We start from the raw sequence: 23,183 nt of genomic DNA on the forward strand, positions 1-23,183 counted from the left end.
GTGTTTGCACATTACTATGGTTATAAATACTCCCACCATGGCCATGTTCTAGCTACCACTATGATGTAGTTAACCAACTCACAAGATTCTTGAAATTTTAACAGTCCACTCTCATGAGCTTGTTGACACAAGCTGCCTCCATTACACCACTGGGTCCTGCTCTGTTTCTTTGAGATTCTCTTTACCTGTGTGTGTCACCTTCATCTTAAGGATGACTTTTCTCATGATCCCAGAATGGCTACCAGAGGAAATGATGCCTTTTGTTCATTTGGAAGTGAGTTAGGGCTCCAGAAAGATTGCTTCCTATTCTATGGAAAAATCTGTCTCAAATTTCTCTCTGATTGGACCTCCTATGAACCAGTCATTATGTGTCAACGGTTTACTCTGGTTCAGACCCATTAGGGTAAGTAACTATAGCTGGGCATGCATCAGTCCTACTCAAATTACATACAGAACCTGGGTCTTCAATTCAAGTCTGTTAGATGCTATTAGGAAGAGAACCTAATCTAGCATCATGGTAGATTACATCAGGGACAAGTATATATTATGTTAGCTCAGGTTTTAACTTCAGATGTTTTATAAACAGCCAGAACCTAAGTTTTAAAGAGGCAATTTATGAGGATCTTCTCATTTTCCAAATGATCATTTATTTTGATTCTTAAGTTCCTGGCCATTTTGAGGGGGGAAAAAAGATGAACTCAATTAAACCTTAACTGAATGGTAAATGAGGTGGTGATTCTATTATGTCAGTCACTAGATAATGCATAAGCAAAAAGAAACTACCGGGCAATTAGCCCCCTGAGTGATTCTAATATTTCAATAAATCCCAGAAAAAAAATTCTGAGGATTTTAAGAGAATAAGAACTCTATTAATTGTAATGTTCCCTTACCTACACAAAAAAATTGTTGTGCATGTGTGTTTTCTTGCATTTTTCTATCAAGTATTTCTTGAACTTTTTTGCAGCTTTTCAGACCCTCACATTTGCCTCTGGCTGATTTTAAATTATGCTAATTGGAAGAGGGAAAAATGCTGGTAATGGAATAAAATGGAATGCTATTTCTTATAGCATCTGGTGCAATCTGAGCCATTTAAAAGTGCATCTTATGGAATAGAGATCTGAATAAGCAATGCCAGTCTGATTACAAACAACATGGGTCTCATTAGAATACGTCAATCTGATTGCTAGGTAGTGATACACTGCAGATTACTAGGCCATAATTGCCTCTAACATATTATGTGTATAATATATAGTTTCTCTGGGTGTATGTTAAAGCTACTTTCTCTCATGGCTATATTTTCCAGCTCTACACAAAGCAATGTCTATGTTCTACTAAGTTGATTTTAACTAGATCCTTAGGTCCTAATTCTAGTTTCTTCTAAGTATTCATCAAGTTTTCTACAGCAGTGCTGTAAACAAAGAATTATGTCCAGGGAGATTGTCAGAAACAAGATATGTCAGGGGTCTATTACCCATTCAACTGCAAACAGTTGATGGCTCAAGGCACTTCCTCCAAAAGGAAAGGGTAAAATAACTGAGGCCAAAGCCCACAATATTGCTACAAGTCTTAATTAAGTTGTTGATGGAAGTGTACTCTGCATTTTTTATTGTCAAAATCCATTTTGTTCTTTACCATGACTGGAAGAATTCAGACATCTTAGCCCAGGTCATGACTTTGGCTCACATGGTTCAGTTCATGATTTAAACCTCCTATTGGGGTTCTGATATCAGGACTTGATATTCATGCTCTCGAGTAGCATAATTTATCCAACCCATTCTCCCCACCTCACATGCTTTATCCCCAACCAGTACTGAAACCACTAGACCACGATGGAGAAAATGCAAGTCTCTAAGCAACTGCAAACCTGGAAAATGCAAATCTCCAAGCAGCTGCAAACCTCTAAGTCCTCACTTAACATCATCATTAGGTTCTTGGAAAACTGTTACTTTAAGTGAAATGATGTATAACAAAACCAATGTTGCCATAGGCGAATTGATATAAACAAGAGTTAAATTCTACAGCATATTTGTGATCACAAAACATCAGCAAACTTCTAAATAAAGACCCAACACACTTCTAGTATTAAACATTGAAATTAATGTGAACTTTACATACATCTAAGAAAGATGAATAAAGACATGTAAGATAAAGACGTAAGAATTTCCAACCTGCTTATTCCAGTTCAGGGTCTAGGGTGGCCACAGACTGTCCTGGAAACTCAGGGTGCCATGTGAGACCCCACCCTGGACAGGATACCCTTCTATCGCAGGGCCACTCACACACACCCTCACACTCAGAGACTGGGACAACTTAAACACACAATTCACCTCATGTGTGCATCTTTGAGATGTGGGAGGAAACCGGAGTCCCCAGGTGCCTATACTTGTATATAAGGAGCTCTGGTACTAATAATTAACCAATCGGACACAACCTTATTATGAGGGGTGACCAATAAGATGCAACTCTATTACATAACCTATATACTTATGATTCAAGACAGGGCATTCACACTGGATGGCTATTGTTGTGTTGGCTGTTGTCATTTTTCTAATTTGACAATCTAAGGGGAAAAGAAGCCAGTGCTCTTTTGGGGAGAATGTGCAAACTCCACACAGACAATGGCCCCAGCCTGGATTCAATTTTTTTTCTCATCAACATTATAATGAAATAACATTGAATGAGGACTTGCTACTCTGCATGGCATATGCCTTAGAATGTAGGTGCATTGTGACTGGGATTCAGGAACTTGAGCTGAAAGTTATGCAATATAGGAGGCATCTGTTTGCCTCTATCTCCTTTAGTTTTCTATTTGAAAATCCGAAGGAATGTCCAAAATGTGTTTCAGAGACTTTTATTCCATGTATGTTTATAGGATTTTATCTTCCAATATATTTGGGAAATGTTAGGTTAAACTAGTGAAATTGTTTTTTTGTTTTGTTTTGTTTGTTTGTTTTAACAACAGAGCTTCCCAGAACCTTTAATGTACTAATGTGCTGTATTAAAATCCAAAAGTGTGTAGTGGAATGAACCACTATTTTCCATCTTATGTGACCATAGAACCCTCCTGGCCACAACCTACCACTCACTGACTAATACTCCTTAACATCTTATCAACCTAATGTTTTATCTAAATACTTACCCACTCTATTGGGTTACATTTGGACAGTATCACTTATTCACATAGCCTAACTGGCCCATGTAAACATCTGTGTTTGCAGCTCCAACTTTCCATAGACTTGATTATATTTTGTTCTCAGAAGACCCTGACAAAATAGGGTCTTGATCCCATTTTAAAGATGAGTAAACTGAGTTTCAGGGAGATTAAGCAATTTGCCCATTGACACACGGGTAGTAAGTAGCCGATGCAGGGTTCACATGGAAGTCTGTGCACTTTGTTACATCATGTTCAACCTCTACTTCACTTCATTTTTCTCTTGTCTTTGGACCCATCTTTTGTTTCTATTTAGTTAATGACTAGCCTCTCTTTGTCACAGGCTGTCATCAAAATGAGGAATGGCATCTGAGAAGTGCTGTCCGTGGCTTTTATGCTGAGAACACAAAAATGATAATTAAAGAAAATCACTACTTATTCGTTCACTCTATATTAGATGGTGGTATCTTAGTAATAATAGATTATACTCTGCTTTTAGGGAAAAGTAGACTTTGGAAATTAATTCTCACAAAGCAAAGCGTGTAAGATGAATATTGTACTTAAGTTATAGTTCATTTCTCTAGAGCTTAACAAAAATAATCAACGAGATAAATTGGTCAAAAGTAAGCGACCTAATAATGGAATGGGCAAGTGGTATTTAGAAAACTATGCACTGCTGTATATACCTGCTATCCATGGCATGTAGCATCATCAGCAAACTGGAACAGTGGCCTCAGTACATTGCTCTGCCCACTGCAGTGGGCATCCTCCAGTTTGTTGATGCCCTGAATAGAGCGACATGCAGAGGAAAGAGGCATTTCTCTTGTTTTCAGCTTCTGTAATGAATGACTCCATATTCACAGCATTTAACATCCTAAAGGTTTGTTTCTAGCTCACATCACAGCCTGATAAAGGTCCAGAGCATCTTCTGTCATCTTTCCAAGCAGTCCCTCAGGGGTCCAAGGTCCTTCCCTCCTGTGAGGCTACCATGTTGAGCAGGTGGACTCTCAGGCCACCACATAAGGGGGAGAGAAAGTGAATGATTGTGTTGAAGGCTTTATAGCCAAGCTTGGGAAGGGCTTGAAACTCTACCTCCTTTATCTTATTAGCCAGAAACCTATCACAGGGGCCTAACCTAAGGGTTTGAAGGCTGGGGAATATAGTCTTGTGTGAACAGGAAGAACTAAAACTGTTGAACAGCTAGCCTATCTGTACCATAAATTCAAGGAGGACCATGCACCTAAGGTAGGTCAGGGAAAGGTTTCTGTAGAAGTTGAGTGCATCCCGAAGCTTTTTCCCTGCCTCACTGCTGAGCTGGAACATCTCATCTTCTCTTGCACTGGGACTGCAAATTATGCCATTGGGGCGTTGGCTTGGTTGGGTCTTAGGTCTTTGGACTTGGACTAAATTACACCACTGGCTTTTTAGGTGTCCAGCTTACAGATCATGATACTTCTCAGCCTATGAAATTGCATGAGCCAATTCCTCATGAACATATTAGATATCATAATATATACATATATATCTCCATATACAGAGAGATATTGATATATTTCCTATTGGTTTTATTTCTTTGGAGAATCCTAATATAGTTGACTTTCTATCTTAATAAAAAGTGTGTGTGTGTGGGGGGGGAAAGGTCAAACCCAGTTTCTTTCAAATCACAAATATGTTGTAAACTACTTTATATATTAAAATGGTTGATTGTAGAGAAGTGTTTAGAAAATAGCCAGACATATCAAGATTCTTTTCATTTCAACGCACTGTTGGTAACAATGAACAGCATGGCCCTACTCTCTAAAGCCAGCTGCTCTTAAGGGCTTCAGTTAATAAATTATCTCTTGAATCTCATTTTCAATTAACAGGGGCTTAGTCAATTGATAGTTTATTTAATGGGGAGAGCATTCATGAGGAGAACATTCATCCTTAAGACTGTGGCCTTAATATTTTTGTATCACAGACCTGTTTGGAACTTAATGAAATGTATGATCTTTCTCCCCATCAAAACACACATACACAAATAATCATTCACATTTGCACTGTTTTAGGGACTCTTGGACCCCTTGGAGTTCTAATGTTTCCTCAAGAATTTAAGGATCCAAGGATCCAGAATAAAAGCCTATGGTAAAAATGGGTAGCTGGTCACCTGGATCAACAGCAAAGATGTTTGAGAGGGTGAAGAACTGGGAATATTAGAAAAGACATCTTATACGATCAAGAAGGCTCCTGAGAATAGCTACCATTTGCTGAATTCTGGCTCGATGTTAGACACTGTGCTAAAGTTTAAACATACTTAGCCTTTACCATCATTCTACAAACAAGAAAATGGGCACAGGGAAGTTAAGAAACTTGCCCTAGACTGCATGATCAGTAAGAGGTGGAGCCTGAATTCCAACCAAAGGTCAGTCCTATTACAATGGGACACAGGATCTCACAGAATCTAAGTCAGATTTGCTAATGTGTTGTTCTCAAGGGTGAGGACCCTTTAGAAGTCAATGTTGTTGATCCACTCACTATGTTTAATTAGAGTAAAATTTTGTGTTTTAACCAAGTGACAACCAACAACTAATTAATTTAGAACCACCATATCTATTCCAAAAAGTATTGAAGAGACAACTAGATTCCAGGTTTGAATATGGCAACTACTTTATTGTTTTCAAATGCAAACTCTTTGCATTTAGTTTGCTATTTTACAATTTTACAAACTAGGTATAAAAGACCATAAATAAATGACATAAGTTATGTGTACCTAAGTTTTATGAAGGGAAGAAAATACCTTGACAAATTAAAACAAAATAGAAATTCTATGTCTAACTCAAGAAATTGCTCAAATTTTGGAACATGAACCAAGCAATGTTCAGTTAATTTATTTTTCAGTATGAACTAAATTATAATATGCCTTATACATTCTAATTTTAACCACAGTCCTTGCATATTCCAACATACTTGGAGTGATAAAAAATAATAAATACACTCTTCAGTGTGTATCAATGCTTGATGTTGTTTGGAGAATGTTAAATAAGTGAAAATATTGCTTCTAGAACTTTGCTTTATTGGTCAGAATGTAAGTGTCTTCAGACAAATATTGAGGCTATACGCGTGTATGGATTAATATACATATCCTTCACAGATTGAATACAAGAGCTCTCAAAACACACACACCAGCAGTGTAGTGAGCACAGCCTTTCTTTAAAATAACTTTTTAAAACACACCAGAACTTTTTATTCATAAAATTGTTAAAAATAATTTGGGGCCAGTGGACACATGGTGAAGCTACTTGATTTGGTGCAGGGGATCAGCTTAATGCTTCCTAATGGTAGATCTGAACTCACTAGGTCAGCACTAATGCATGGGGCTATAGACCCAGTCCCTAACGCTGGCCTCCTGCCCTTACCTCTGGGGAAAGGTGACTTGCTCAGAGATTCAACCTCATTTCTTTATACATATTTTTCAGGCATTAATGCATAGGCACATCCCTTTAAAAATATATTAAGGTCCCCAAAAAGGGGTGAATTAACTTTGTCACTCTGGCATAGTTCTGAGAATACAATGCCATACACCCTGTCAGAATGCAATAAATATTTATTGATGATTTTTTTTTACTTATTCAACAATATAGGGTTCAGAATCTTTTGTTTCCCATTTTTCCCTGATTTGATGTTATAGCTTATATAAATGGCCACAGTTTCTGCAACCATAGCTTAAAATAAGCAAGGCAGCCACTCAATTATGAAACATGGCAGTATGTTGGCTGGAGTTTGGTATACATATCATATCAAAACAGAATCTTTGCACAGTGGACCTCAGATTCTAGAAGGCTGATACATTTTTGTGGGCCATAGGAGTTAGCTCTATATTAATAATTGTAGAACTTTCCATGTAATTGGGAACCTGAAATTGCTTGAGGCCATTTAATCCCATCTATGCTAACCTCAAGAGTCACCGGCATACATTTTTCTGTGACATTGGGAGACAAAGTATTAATCCAGGACACATCATCTCAAAGCTGACACACATGTCTACGTTCATCTCCAAAAGTATATGAATTGCATATATTTGTTCGCATTCATCAAGTCCATTTATGCAGGAAAACAAAGGCTACTTGTATTCCATTTGGGGTTACCAGACAAATTCCATCCCCTTCTCTCTCTCTCCATCAAGGAACTAGTGATTCAGATGAGGAGTTCAATCAGAATTGTGACTTTGAAGATGGATTGTCACTTGAATGGGTTTATATTATATTCTAAGATTACTCCACCACTAAGGTGAAAATGCTCTGCCCAAAGCTGTATAATTACTTATTAAGGTTAGTGTGGCAGCTATAAAATACAACATAAATACAGACATTTAACATTTCTGGGTTTCCTTCTAAGGGGATGGGCATGGTCTCCAGCCCACTATTTTGTGTGGCTCTTCATCTCAGAACTGGTGGAAAACCAGAACTCTTCAGGTGTAGCATTCCACGACATTCACAGGCAGTTCTAAGCATGAGGTTACACACACACACACACACACACACACATCCACACACACTCACACCTATGTACACACATCAAAACAGATAGTCAGCTCATATTTAGTCTAGGAAAAAAAATATATTTATATCACTGCAATGGCACACCCTGGGTAAAATGTTACTTCAGCAATGCATATCATAGGCAGTTCATGGGAACTGGCTTTGTGTTGTGTGGTGGCACCTGACCTGGTGTCCATAATAAAACCTGTTGCCTTTGGTCACTTGCTGCCACACCAATGCAGCAGTGACGTACAGCAATGAGATATGGAAATAGTTATAAATAAAACCACAAGGAGTTTGGGAACAAGGGTTCTGCAGAGCTGGTGCTTTGAGACAGTACATTCCTCAGTGCAACCGGAGAAGAGATGCCGAACCTTGAATGTTTGCTGCTTCTTTCACTGGAAAGGGGATTTGAAAGTCATAGATTTATTTATTTCAGGTATTGGGTGCTGTTTCATCAATGTCTTTGCTCCAGAACTGGCACAGTAGAAGCAGAAGAAACACATTTCTAAGGAACCAAGAAGGGTGTGTTCTGTTTTCTTTGTGGGCTTTGTAATCAACAGGAAGGGCTGTGAGGCCAAGATAGCAGAATCTACTCCCTGTAGAAAAAAGAACAAGACTTTAGAGAAAGTTGTCAGCCAGCCAGTTGTCAACCAATATTGTAAGAAAGAATGTAGGTACATGGAATTTGGTAGGGCTCAGTAAGTAGTCCAGGAGGGAGATCATAAAATCTTATTTCTTCTCCTGAAAAAAAAAATGGCAACTGTGACAACCAAAAAATTATGTGCATTTGCAGCTTAATTATAACTACTTGGAGGAAGATACAGTTCTTATTCCTATTATGTTGATGAGGACATTAAAGCAAAGAGAGGCTATGCTATCTTCTCATATTTATAAATGCTGAAGTGGCAACACTGGGAAGAGAAACCTACACAGTCTATGTCTATAGCAGTGTGTGAGCAACCCCTCTTTGAAATGACTTGTATGGTTCAGTAGTGCAAGATGACAAGGGCTGTGTTGGTGAGGATGTGAAAGGCAAACTGTAATACTGTAAAAACCTGGATACTAGCATCTAGTCTTTCTAAAGTGGGAAACTGTACGTCTTGGGAAGGTATGTATTTGGAAACATCCCAATCCATCAGGAGCCAACAATACAATTGAAAAAATGCAAACTCAGAAATTAAAAGTATTGGATGATTTTCTTGAAAAGAAAATGACTTCTAATGAATGAGATTATTTAATTAGTAAAAGATCAATACAATCTGTATGGAATAGACAGAGAGGGAACCTGGGGCCATGGGCACAGTGAGAGGTTTGGTGCAACAATGACAGTGGTCTTGGGGGCTCAAGCTCACCAAGAACTAATCTGCTACAGATGACCCATCAGTCTAGAATTGAACAAAGCTGGCACAATATAATTAAGTCACTGGGGCTCCTCATTTGCCAAATAATCAACTCAAACCAAAGGAAGCTATTTCCTTGTCTTGGCAACAACTGACTGTCACGATTGCTTCTTGGACTATATCTCCCACCCCAGTGTCCATGCTTGGCAGTTGGCCTCAAATGAAGAGCAAAGATTAAGGCCAAAATTTATCTTTACAGATAAATTTGCTTATTTTATTAAACCATTGATTTATTTGCTTGTATATGTGTGTGTGTGTGTGTGTGTGTGTGTGTGTGTGTGTGTGTGTATATTGTGTGTGAGGGAGATAAATAAAAGTTAGTTTCTTTGAGGTAGATGACCATTATTTAAACTTGTAGAAAATACTTCAGTCTGTTTGGAAAGAGATAAATAAAGTTTTCTTATAAAATAGTATAGAAATTACTTCTTAAGAAATTAAAAACTATAAATGTGGGTAAGGGTATAATTACCAAGGTCTTTAAGAAGCCATTTGTCAACATCACTTAGGCAGTTATGAAAATAAAAGAAAGAAAAAGGACCGGATCTGTTTTTCCCACCGTTTCTTCTCTGAAAATCAGTAAGTCTATCAAATGTAGCTTTGCAACCTGAATGTAAAGGGATTTCATTGGGCAAGCATGTATTTATATGAAAGAAAAGGAGAACATGAATATGATGCAGTACAACCAACACCATATGGATATGCAAACATTTTGTAGAGGATATTTTGCTAATAGAAATTCCATTCTTAGGAGAAAGTGTAGTTTCCAAAACACATGTCTCCTTTCAGTTTGCCAACCCCTTCTTCTCAACACCTAGATATAAATATGTATTATATAAATATATTTGTAATATTAAGTGGACTATTTGGGGACACTGTGTATGTGAAAAGGGTTGGATGTTTGAAGTGAGAAGTGTGGGAATGTGAAGGCTTATGTCTACTTGATGCCAGAAAGAGTGCAGGAAAATAAACCTTCTTTTCTCCTTTGAATTCAGGCAACTCCTTTATCAAGGGGAATTGCTAGAACAGAGACCAGACAAAGCATGTGGTCCATGTGGGATCATCGGTAAAAAATGTGACTTTCATTGTGACTAAATAAACAAAGCATTGTCCTTTGAGTCAATCATGAAGACATCAAAGTGTCATTAGTATCCAGTTCCTTTCATTGCAAAGGAGTCTTATTTGTGCATTTCACTCTATTATATAAAAAAAAAATTCCATGAATTTCTAAAGCTAAATAACACAGGACCAGGAATAATTTAATAGGTCTACCACTTTTTTATAGATATACATTTACCCCAAACACTATAAAACCATATAAAGTGAAGAAGCTTCATCTGCATGGCTCCCTACCACTAAACTTCATCTCACTCCACTCTGATGTGTCACAATAAGACATGTGGATTCACAGTGAAAGATGGATGAATAACACTTGGTACACTTCTCTTATGTGAATTTCAGTGTGTCCCATGTAAGAGTATTTTATATACACTTACAATAGCACATGTTAGGAAAGGAGTTATTATTAAAGTGTCATTATCTGTAATTTACAGGTGGAGGAACTGAGTTAGAAAGAAACTTGGAGTGCATTTCCCAGTGTCAACATCTCAGTTGGCTTTAGAATCCATAGCTGTCTGCATGCCAGAGGCTGGCTCCCCACCCTGGGAAACAATGCAACCTTTCTATTGTGCTCACATTGCTCTTCTAAAATGTGTAACTTTGTGGAAGTCCCGGCATTAACGCTCTTATTGCTACTGGATATGATTTTAGACACTTGGAAAGTCCTCTGTTGGCTTTTTCACTGGCCTGCATTCTAAATCTGTCATGCATCAAAATTAAGATTCAGAAGGCAACCTTTGAATGAAAGTCTCATACACCTTTCTTTCAATCCCTGCCCAATAATTTCATTTAAAGAGATACCTACTGAGGAAGTAAAATGACACCAGCATAGAATATATTAGAATTGACATTCTCTCCTTTACAATATTCTGCTTTGAGTATGTTCAATGTTTAGAAAAATATTTCAGGTCTTAAGTTCTTGAATTTAAGAAAGCAAAACATTTTAATTATTCAATATATGCAAGATAATATCCTCTTTCTCTCTCTCTGGCCTATTTTTTTTGTTGTTGTTTTTTTGTTTTGTTACTCCTCACCCAAGGATATTTTTCCATTGATTTTTAGGGAGAGTGGAAGAGAGAGGGAAAGACAGAGAGAAACATCAATGTGAGAGAAACACATTGATTGGTTGCCTCCTGCAAAAGCCCCAACCAGGGCCTGGGCTGTCAGGGAGGAGCCTACAACCAAGGTACGTGCTCTTGACCAGAATCAAATCTGGGACCCTTTGGTCCACAGGCCGATGCTCTATCCACTTAGCCAAACTGGCCAGGGCAAGGTATTGTTTTCTTTTTACTTATAAGATAATTCCATAATGCTGTCTTATCTGAATCAGTCTGCGAAGATCTATCCTAGCTAATAAAGATGAATATGCAAATTGACTGTCACTTCACGACAAAGATGGTGGTGCCACAGCCAATAAGGAGGGAATATGCAAATTAACGCAACAAAAATGGAGGCAGCTGGCACAGAGTGAAGGTGGGAGGTGGCTTCCGGCCCTGGAGCGAAGGCAGGAGGCAGCTCCCGGCCCTGGAGCAAAGGTGGGAGGCAGCGCCTGACCCCGGAGCAAAGGTGGGAGGTGGCGGCCAGAGCGAAGGCCCAGGTCCTGGGTGCCAGAGGGAAACCCGTGCCAGCAGCCAGGAGAAGGAAGGCCTATTCTTGCATAAATCTTTGTGCATCAGGCCTCTAGTATATATATAAAAAACTAAGTGACCGTCTGACCATTTGACCAGTAGCTGTGATATGCAATGACCACCAGGGGACAGATGCTCTAACCAGTAAAGGAGGGAGCCTGATTCCTCGAGGAATCTGCCATGGGTTAGGTTGCTGCTGGGGCACTGTTGGCCCCGAATCTGCTTCACCCGCACCCCAGACACAGAGATCGGTTTCAGCCCAATCCCCACAGGCCAGGCTGAGGGACCCCACCAGTACATGAATCAGTGTACCAGGCCTCTAGTTGAATATAAAATACTCAACAGCTTTGCTAAAAGAAAAAAATATATAAACTTTTTGAAAAGCAAACAAACCCCCATCTGCATTATCTACATTTGTCAACTTTTAACATGAATATCCAGAACTCCCAGACTTTAGCAAAAGTGGTGATGAAATAAAAATTGTTGAAGCAGTTTAAACAACAAATTTCATATTTTTTCTGAACAGAAAAGCTTTTATAACTCCTGTTGCAAAAGGTTTTGTACTAAACTGTCATGATTTGACAGCATCAAATTTAACATTCTTTGCTCTATAAGAAATAGCTTTCAGGATAAAACTAAGGAGAGGGAAATAGGTTATTAAAATCAGCCAAGCTGTTGTTTAATAGTAATAACAATGGAAGTCAAAAAAGTTAAAATTTGTCTAGTCAAAAAAAAGTTAGGCTGTTGGCTTCTAGGAATGAAGAAAGTTATTTATTTTACATGTTTCAAGAAGAAAATTCCAGGATTAAAATAGAAGCATCTTACACGTTTTTTATTAGGTAACTTTCTGATAATGAGGAACTCAAGGTGAGTTCCAAATCTCACCACTGACATCTAGGTACATCCTCCCTTGCTACTCTGTTTGATAAAAGGACTACAAGCAGGACATAAAAATAAGACTAATGGAAAGGATTCTCAACTGAAGCAAACTCTCTAAAGAGTGGGGCATGTGTATGACCCAACAAGGTTGGAGGTTACCGCCTGGTACCCAGAAGAAGCTCAATAAGTATGTGTGTCATGAAGGGCACCAAATGGCCAGAGGAACCCTGTATAAGAGAAAGCACAGCAGTACAGGTCCATCCTCTTGTACCTGATCAAATATGGCTCTTATTTCACTTCTTCCTGGAAGAACAGTAGGGAAGCCATATTGGTTTTGGTCTTCTCTCCCGCTGTGAAGAGAGGATTGAAATACTGAAAGAACCGCAAACTACCTGACAGACCTGAAAACTTATTTTCTACTCAATGTTTCAAATAAGATCAAGTTTCAAAAAATGATGTTTTCATCAGAGAAGAATTCATTGCTTTTTTTTCGTTTTGTGTTTGCCTTACCTTGGAGATTTGGGTTTGCTTCTTTAAAGAAGGGAAGTGTGAACATTCCCTATTCAAGATTGTCACAGTCCACTATCCGTAAGGTAGTTACGGTAAGTTTGTAGAGTCCCAAAATACGACTCTATGGCACAGCCTCAGGCCCAAAGAAACAGACCTCGTTTGTCCAGTCAGGGATGTAGGGTGTTTGGGGTTTATTATTATTATTATTATTTTTAAATCCACTTTCTTTTTCTTTCCATCCCCTCATGGCATCACAATCCACCAGGTGGCCTGAGCTTTGAGGAACAACACTGATGAGCCACCCGGTTTTCACCTGCGTTCTTCCCCCTGGCATGAACCAAGCCTTAATAGCTACAAGTGAGTCCTTCAGAAATGTTCCTGGGCATGGCCTTCATTCCAGTGAAAGAAGGAGGACTGTCATTTATGCCACAAACAAAATACTACAGTTGTAATTCCAAACGGAGTGAGGATCAGGATGTCTCAGAGAAGCCCAGTGTCCGGCAGCAGGTACAGCATCAAAACTCACAGGCGGAGTCCTATTTGCACAGGTATGTGTATTTTACAAACTGGCGATGGACCCAGTACTTCTGAGAAACAATTTGTTCCAGGTCGAATTCAAATGACACTGGTCATTTCTGTGAGCCCCATTTTCCAGCATTCTGTACACCAAGCAACACTGCAGATAGGTTTTTTGATTTTGTTTTTGTTTTGTTTTTTTAATTTCAGAGGGCGAAGACGAAGTAAAAAAAGTGCAGTTCTTCAATTAAAGTGCATGGATGAGGTAAACTAATTTCAAGAGTTTTGAGTTTATTCAGTACTGGCTCAGACGGGAACCATCCTGCCGTGTATCTGCTGCATTTGGGTTCGCATCGCCTGGACGCTGCTCAAAATCTTATTCTGGTGGGTGACAGCTGTGATGCCGATTCGTGCCAGGTCGCTATACAGGGGTGGAGGGGGGTGGGAGGGAGAGAAAACAGAGGGAGAGTAACGTTATGAGGGCTGAGAACCTCTCTTCTGGGCTTCATGCAGACACACATCTGAATCAGCCACAATTCATACAGCACAACAAGGCAGGTGTATTAAGATGTTTAATTAAGCAATTTAATGCAACAATGTAGGTGCTTTATAAAGGCTGTGTAAAATTAGACTCAATCAAAATGAAAGGCATTCCAGTTTTGTGTGTGTGTGTTTTTTTAATGGGTAGGATGATTATGCAGCTCAAAGCAAAAACAGGAAAATACTATTAAATCTAGATTTACCCTTTTGTGTTACATCGCTGAGTACTTACTCCTGGTTCATGTGCACCACAGCCTCTAGTGTGGTATAACCAGCAGCCGTGAAATTATCCTTATACCGGTCCATTTTAATGGCCTGCAGCCAGTCGCCCACCGATACCACGGCGGAGAATTCAGGGGAGCTTGGATCCAACAAGGCAGTGTTGGGTCTGGAAATGGAACAAGAAATTGTAGACAGAGCTATCAGTGAGACAGCAAGACTCAGAAGTCAAATTGCCTGAGACAGACAACGGGAACTAAAACACCAAGAGTAAACATCGTCAAATGCCACTGTGATTATTTTTGCTCCCAATTTCACAAAGCTTCTAAAAACAGTATCAATCGCCCGATTTGTTCTTAATTTCATGTCCCACATTTGTTTCATATGAACCTCTTAGTGCATTAATAATCATAGCAGTTGTTTTTTTTTTAACATCTTAGCCTGGGGTAAAGATTGGGGGAGTCCTTGTGGCTAAAATTGATTGTCTTTGCAGAAAGAGTCCAGTCCCTGCCAGCACTGAATATTATAGACTTTAGTGCAGCAACTATGGAAACCCTAGCGGAGTATGAGTAAGGAAAACCGAGCTTCAGTCTGCCAGACTTGATGGAAGGAGAAAGCAGCAAGAGTTCAAGTCTAACGTGCTTCGAGCCAGGTTTACAGGCAGTCTCGGTGGATTCGAAAAAAAACTTGGGACAGCAGGGAGTTAATCCCCTTTAATCAACCCATGCCTGACTAGCACGCATGCCAAGACTGGAAGGAAGAATGGCCACTTTGATCACTGTTTAGACTGTGGAATGTGCTTCTGTATTCCCTTGCAGGGGCTCCTAAATAATCATTTCCACAAAATCTGAGCACATTTTATTAACTTAGTTATTAGTTTACACATTTCTCAGCCCAGGTGTTTGATATGAGGTCATTGTTAAGAACAACTATAGTTCAAGGCAGGAATTCTGCCATTCTTCGTAGTATTGATCTATAATAAATCACCTATTAATGGAAAGTATTTAGTAACTGACTCGTAGTTATCTTCATCATCAAAATACATAATAATCACAAGGTAGACCTCCACAGGGTAGTCTGTACCACCCTTACTATAATTACCTCTATAACAACACCGCTACTTAAGTTTTATTTTCTTAAAGTTCCCTTTTCTCTAGAAATTATGGAATGAATTTCACCTTAACAGTTTGACATGATTTTCATTCTGAGACTATGTTGTTTAATATAAATGTTTAAATCAGAAGTATATCATCATGACTGAATTTTCACCCCAAAATGTTCTTTTCTTGTAAAAACAAAATTAAGTCAAACTAATGCCTTGATTCATTTTCTATATAGCAGAATTAATCCAATTCCATTCTTTATTTTAATTTTACCAGTTATTTTTATTTGCATTGCTTCTTTTTTTATGTAAATATTTTAACAAAGACTTGTTTTATCAGTTAGTTCTGAGCCCAGATATTAGCTTGCCTTTGTGACATATCTTTTGTGTCCATTGTTTCAATTATATCCGATTTTGTAAGTAAAATTCTACATATTTTTATGACAAGAATAATCAAGATTTAATTATTCCCCCAATTTCAAGTCAATAACAAATATTAACACTCAGAATTTTATATATCAGTGTTGAAAGTTTATCAATTTAAATATTCATATCAAACAAGGAGCAACAGTTTGCATTTGCTTCTAACTTTACGCCAAGAACATTAATAGGCAACGTGTAAACTCTAGGAGCCTGAGAAGGTCAAAATGACCTTAGGATGAAAATATCCTCACTCCATATCAATACACTCCAACAGATACTCTCAAGTATGTTCTGGAAGTCTTTGTGCTTTCTGTGGAACACCATGACATTTGCCTAATTTTGTGCTCAGTAACATATCATGTTATACTACACCCCATTATCAGCAAGTGGTGATAAGCATTAAAGCTACTCAAGTACCATCAGTGAAAAAAAATTAGCATTGAGAAAAGTATATCCAATAACTCATTTTTTCCTGAACTTTGGTGCTAAGCACACATTATGGAATATCAGTAGTTAAATAGTTTACGCTATCAGGAGAAGTTCCAAACACTGGCCTCAGGACTCTCAGACATAACACATGGGCTCTGGAGCTGGAGATGTAAAAGCTGGAGGTTAACGTAGAAATAGGAGAAGCCAGCTACATGGAAACTTGGCTTTAGAGCCATCTGTTTTTACCCTCTCAGTGAACAGAAGAACAGAAACTAGCCCAGAAATGTTAGATTTGTTTTAGGTCACATAGCTACCAACTGGCAGGAGAAAGATGTGAATTCAGCTGGATGTTTTTGCAGAAGAGCTTGACCACTGAGCTCTTTGTATAGTGGCCAATGCTAAAGGATCTGAAAGCCTAAAAGAGAACAGAAGGTACCACTGCTGTTCGCTCCAAATTCTTTTTTTCATGCATTATAATAATAAGTGTAGTCCTTCTCATCTGCAATATTTAGGCTAGGGTTTCAGGAGAAAGACTAGAGGAGAACATCATAATGGGGGCCAAGACAGGAAGGGCTTGCATATTGTGGAGAAAATGTCATGCATGCCTGAGCCACCTGGTCTTATTGTGCCTGTCTCTTAAATCATTTAACTGATAAAGATGGTCTATTCCTTTTTCCATGGAGCTGGTAAGCCAGTAAAGCTCAACCCCGTGAAAAAAAGTTCCCATTGAACTACAGAACTTGCAGTATCTTGATCTTCTTTCTGGACTGATACACTTCAATTTCCTCTTCCCAATGAAATAACTACCTCTTTTACAGGTGGTGCAATCACTGTAGTTTTTAAAAACCCTTCTCAAACATTTGTCTGCATGCTTTGTAACTTGATCAGTTTCTATCTTGGTCCTGTTTCCTGCTACTCTTGAAGACTCATAAAAGAAAAACTTTAAGAACTGAAACCTAAGGCATCTCTTGTGACAATTAACACTTTATTTATAAGTCAACTTAAAATTGCAGTGCACAGAGAGCTGTCCTCTAATCCTTACTTTTTACAAACACAATATTCCTTTCCCTTTTCAAAATATGGCATCTAGCAACCTGAATGTCTTCCGAAAGTACATTTCATCCCTCTTTCAAAATGTCCATGTCCAACATCATAAAATAAGCACTTTAGTTATTTTGTTGTTGCTGTGTTGTTGTTTTTAATTTGTTTTTCTAACTATTCCTTGAGGCCTGACAGATATTTGGCTCTTCAAAATGGTAAAGTGAACTACCATAAATACTTCACTAATTGAGAAAGAAACCACCCAAGTTGCAGAGAGCTATGAAGTGACCTCTTATTAAGAGGCAGGAATTAACGTGAGTCACCACTTGCCTGCCATCTCTAATGTATTCTTTCATACATCACTATTAAGTAAGCATGGCTCACCTGGAGCTCTCGGTTCCCGTCCTCTTCAAGCTGCTGGGGTTGCGGATGAGTTTGTCCAACATGTTGACAATCTGCCCAAATTTAGGCCTGTCACTCCTCTCCTTCTGCCAGCAATCTAACATCAGCTGGTGGAGTGAGATGGGACAGTCCATTGGAGGGGGTAGCCGATAGCCTTCCTCAATGGCTTTAATCACCTATTGAAGAAAACAGGATGATATGTTAAGCTGCCAGGCAAGCTGTTGTTAGCTGTTCACCCTCCTGATGGGCAAGTTCCCTGTACATTAAGCTGCCAGCAAGCTTGAGCATGGGAACATCTCCAATTCCTTCACAGAAGCCAAGCTGGACCTGCCTATTGCTGGCAACAGGGTAGGCAAGCCTGCTGTTGCTATGAGGTGTTCTCAAATGGCAGGCCAAGCCAACCTGAAGCTCTCAAGTGAAGATGCATCAATGTTCCAGTGATTAGAATCCAATTAGATCAGTAAATGGTGTTGGTCTGACCCTCAACTGTCACAGGGCAATGACTTTCTTCACTCTGTTCCCAAGCATCTGCAAAATACTCTTAGGAAAAAGAGATCCTAACCTTGTTAAAGGCCTTCCATAGGAAGTGTTATTAATAGCTCCCTTCAAAATGCAAGTCTCTTTACATCGTTTTAAGCCTGTATCTTCTTGCTCAGACAGCTAATGGGTCAAAACCAGAGACCACCTCCCTGACTCCCAACCCAGAAGACACTGCCAACCTCTGAAATAGCACACCTCTCGATCTTTCTAGATGCCCAGCCGTTTCTACTTTTGGGAGACCAAAATACACCATTATGCCAATTCTGTACCTCTTTCTTCATCTTACTTGGCTATCATTTGACCCTGTTAAAGGTGTAGTATATTTTTTTAAAAGTGACAGCTAAAACATTTTTCATTTTCTTTTAGGCATTTCTATGTTAAAGGGGTCACAGGCACATCTAAGGAGAAAAGTTATAATGTAGATGATAATTGTCTTACTACCCAGAGTGGTCTCGCTGTCTAGTGAGCCATAAATAAATCATTCAACAGTATTTTTTCTAATTCTAATTTTCCTAATCTGTCTTCACAGGTATTACTTATTTTTCTTATTGACTTTACTCTAAACCCCCCTTCTTCATGGCGTAAATCCCAGTAATGTAATACAGCATGACTCATGCCAAATTTAAAGAGGGGAATTACTTCATAATTTCTTGGCGACTCATAAACTTTGTTTATGGGTATCCTATGAGATTCTGGAGGTGCTTTTGCCTGTTTGGGGATTTTTTAAAGTTTTATTTGTTTCAAATCAGTCTTTCCACTCCAGCCCCTTTCCCACCAAAGTGATAGTTGCTAAGGAAACAACCAGTGGCTGTAGCCATCTCAATGACCACACTGCATTCACCCCGTGGTGGGTCTATTTGCTGCTGAACAATTAGCCTTCAACACAACATGGTCAGTTCAGTTGGGTCCAGTTTCTACATACCAATATGACTTCTTGTCTTTTTAACCAGCACACTGTTTCAGTTTAACAATCATCTGGTGATTTGTTAAGCCCTGTGATCCATTTTTTCCCCATTTTTTTTTTTTGCCAACATCCTGTTGTATTAGTATGTATTTAGTTCTCCTAAAGTAGACTTCTATATGCTATCTTTTTTAAAAAATATATTTTATTGATATTTTACAGAGAGGAAGGGAGAGGAATAGAGAGTTAGAAACATCTATGAGAGAGAAACATCGATCAGCTGCCTCCTGCACACCTCCTACTAGGGATGTGCCCACAACTAAGGTACATACCCTTGACCGGAATCGAACCTGGGACCTTTCAGTCCACAGGCCAACGCTCTATCCACTGAGCCAAACCAGTTAGGGCTCTATATGCTATTTTACTGAACATTTTTCTACTTATTTCTGGTAATCACATTAGGTAATCACATTGATTCCCTCACTTTCTTTTATCTTTCCAGGTGCATGGTGTTGGCTCTAGACTTGAGGAAAATGTTTTATATTGAACTGATGACAATGCAAGCAACATCGGGCTAATGCTGGGGTAACACAATTTCTTATAATCCCTCAGACTGTTTAATACTCCTTCATTAGCTCCCTATCCACTGCCAGCTTGCAAGATGACTTGTGGGTTAGCAAAGCATATTTTCTCAGTTTACTGCTGAATGTTTTGGAGGGCAGAGGATTAAAACCAACAAAAATCTTGATAAGTTTGACATATTTTCAACAGCTACTTTGACTCATTCACCATATGCCAAATTCTACTCAGCAAAGTAATTTTCCAGTTACATTTCCTATTGATTCCTGTTCTACACAGAATCCAACATGAACACAAATACACATGAATGCTAGATCAATGTTATTTGCAGAGAAAAGCAGCTTCAGATGCTTTTTCAGGGATAAAGCCAGACAACTAAAAATTTAAAACAACCAAAATGATTTTAATATAATATAGATCCTATCAAGACTACAGGTTCTAAACATACTTAGGGCAGGGAAACTAACAACATCTTTAGACAATCTGCTGTTATGAGCATTTGGCCATGGCTCTCAATTGAAAAAAAAGGGGAAAGTATAAATATAAAATAATTAAATAAGTAAATACACACATCACTTACTTAGGTTGTTTGTCCTTGTCCCTCCAAAAATCTCTAACTCTAAACCAAATGTTGCTACAGGAAAGGTACTTGAAGGTATATGCATAATAGCATAGTCACATCAAACAATAGATTGCACACCCTTCACCTCTACAGCCTTTTCCAGTTTGCAGTTATCAGTTATGCTAGCTGCTGTCTTTCCTCCCATCTGCTACCAACCTTCCTTTACAATTTACAGATAATCCAATGTCAACACAACCATTCCTCTTAATCTGGTTAGGGAATTCTTTTTGCCCCACTAGACATGGAGTTCATTAGCTTCTCTATTGCGCTGAACATCCTTTTATTGATAAGGCAACAGCATTCTGCTTCTTAAGTACACCTGGTTCTTCATTGAATTGTCAAGGCTGTGCAAGTCCCTGTGTTTCAGGACATGACAGATGGTCAGGTAACATTCCACCTCAGAGAGAATTTTTTAAAAGATGACTTTTCCTAAAATATAATTTCTATTGATATTAAATACCATGAATCTATAAACACTCTGTGCTAATATTTTACCTCATATATTAAAATATTTTTTAAAGTTCAAAGAGTGTTCATTTTATTGTGATCTGACTTCCAACCCCAGAACTAAAACCTTTCCAGGATTAGCAAATACGTGTTCTAGGAACCCACTGCTGTAGGGTTTTTTCTTTTCATTTTTTGGCCCTTTCTCACTGGAGATGTTTGTAATTAAATTCTATTACTCTGGAATCTTATTAGTGTCATTATTGAATGCTTTACTGAAATTGCAGGCATTGTGGATACTCCCTTACGAAGTAGTCCAGATGGTACATTTAAAGGGATGTGCATAATTTACAAAGGGTCATTTAGTGAAGCTTTATTTTAGAGTCCTCAAGGGGCAAGCTCTAATTACAACTCTGCCAGCTTTAAAATATTCACTAGTTTTCTTGAAATAAACCTTTCATGTCAATTTTATCACATGTGAAATGTGTGTTTTTCATATATCCTTGCATTTTCTTCAAATTCAAAGTTTAATTTTGTTTCAGTATGAATTTGGAAGTTATCCAAGTTCAAATACTGCTCCATGTCACGACTCTATGCATCTATCTAAATCTATCTATCTGATCCATCTCCCAAACGATAACACTTAGGCTATAGTAATTTTGGTCCTTGAAATCTACCACCATAAGGTTTAACTATATTACTAGACACATTTTTATTAAGAACCCTGAGTTTAATGTATCATTTCAAGCTCAACAAGCACTCCATCATACACTAATGCGAAACTTCCTGAATTTCAATGCTAAGGCATATATTTCAGAACATAAAGAACTCACGTCTTGATTGGACATATCCCAATAGGGTCTCTCTCCATACGACATCACTTCCCACATAACGATTCCGTAGCTCCATACATCACTTGCTGATGTGAATTTACGATAGGCAATTGCTTCTGGCGCAGTCCACCGGATAGGAATCTTGCCACCCTATGAACATTCGAGCCATAAGTTATTCCCAAAGTACTTTACTGATGTGCCATTTGTGATTCTGAATGTCTTTAATGTTTGCCAAGCAGGACAAAAGCATTCCTGAGATAGCTCTCCAAACAATAACAAGAGATTTGTTTATCTTAACTAAAGTCTTCCATGTAGAGACAGTTTTCCTCAGATGTTTTCTTTTGTCACAGGGAAGTGAACAAGTAATGGGGTTTAATTATTTTTAAAAAGCCTACCTATCATCTAAGCTCTGCTCGAGGAGATGTTGTAGAGGAAAAGGAATCTCAGGTTTTAGGAGGTATGTGTTAACTATGGCATAGCAATAGATGTGCAGCTGATATTCCTTTTGACTTCTTGTTAAATTCTGTCACCCAGCAGCACAAAGGCAATATTTAATTTTGCTCCTAAAATCATGAACTAAGAAGTTAAAATGAAAATTTTTATCATTCACATTCTCCTCTTACTCTTACATAGGATGAGAAACATGTCTAACCCAGCTAGAAGAAAACACTAAATAGGTTCTTAGAGGAAGCCAAATAATGGCAGATGCTAGAGCCATTATCGACTTTAATAAAGTGAGGGCAGGATTTTGGTTACCATCTAATTAAAAAAGAAAACACCTGCAAAATTGGTAAAGCAATTGAGTGTTTAAAATGCTTTATCTCTCCCCCCACCCCCGCCCCAAATGTCTTTTTTAATACAGTTTCATATTTCCTAGAGTTCCATCCGGGGAAATTAATTCAACTTGAATTCATACCCTTAAGCTGTTCAAGAGGCCATCATTTAAAAGTTTGCTTTATTAGTGCTACTATAAACAGGACATATATTGTACTGGCAATTGCACTGATTCACTGTCATTTACTCTGAAAACTTAGTGTATCACATTTAAACGTGTGACATACAGGACACTTGGGCTGCCTCTGACTTCCTTAAATATTTGGCTAAGGTTTTATCTATGTAAATGTATCATTGTAGACGGCTCCTCTAATTTCTCTCTCTCTAACTACTGGGACAAAATAAAAGATCCCCAGTATTCACAAAGATGCATTATTTCCTAAATGAATGCACTTGGAATTCAAAAGAAGATATGTATAAGAATCAAAACTAGAACCAAAGAAACTGAACAATACAAGAAAAAACAATAACCAACCAGACAACAAACAAAAAAAAGTCCAATGCTTAGGATTGCAGATGCAAAATGTAAGCATTAAATGCCTGGTAACTGTCTG

General features: G+C 38.3%; 1 protein-coding gene across 5 annotated transcripts in view; it reads right to left on the bottom strand.

The window, feature by feature from the left end:
- Positions 1–5,775: 5,775 nt before the first annotated feature.
- The window catches only part of EPHA4 (EPH receptor A4), a 137,556-nt gene continuing 120,148 nt past the window's right edge, over positions 5,776–23,183 (bottom strand). For 3 of the 5 annotated variants that reach the window (XM_005883482.2, XM_014531123.1, XM_014531122.1), the window contains 5 exons: positions 21,796–21,945; positions 17,859–18,052; positions 14,493–14,648; positions 13,205–14,141; positions 5,776–8,267 (listed from right to left, as the gene is read on the bottom strand). In XM_005883482.2, coding sequence (XP_005883544.1) covers positions 14,027–14,141; positions 14,493–14,648; positions 17,859–18,052; positions 21,796–21,945 — 615 coding nt within the window. In that variant the 3' untranslated portion in view covers positions 5,776–8,267; positions 13,205–14,026. Of the gene's footprint in view, positions 8,268–12,965; positions 13,045–13,204; positions 14,142–14,463; positions 14,649–17,858; positions 18,053–21,795; positions 21,946–23,183 lie in introns of all 5 variants that reach the window. The other 2 variants (XM_005883483.2, XM_014531121.1) reach the window with 2 other exon arrangements.

This window comes from Myotis brandtii, unplaced genomic scaffold (assembly GCF_000412655.1).
Source record: "Myotis brandtii unplaced genomic scaffold, ASM41265v1 scaffold79, whole genome shotgun sequence".
Taxonomy (NCBI): domain Eukaryota; kingdom Metazoa; phylum Chordata; class Mammalia; order Chiroptera; family Vespertilionidae; genus Myotis; species Myotis brandtii.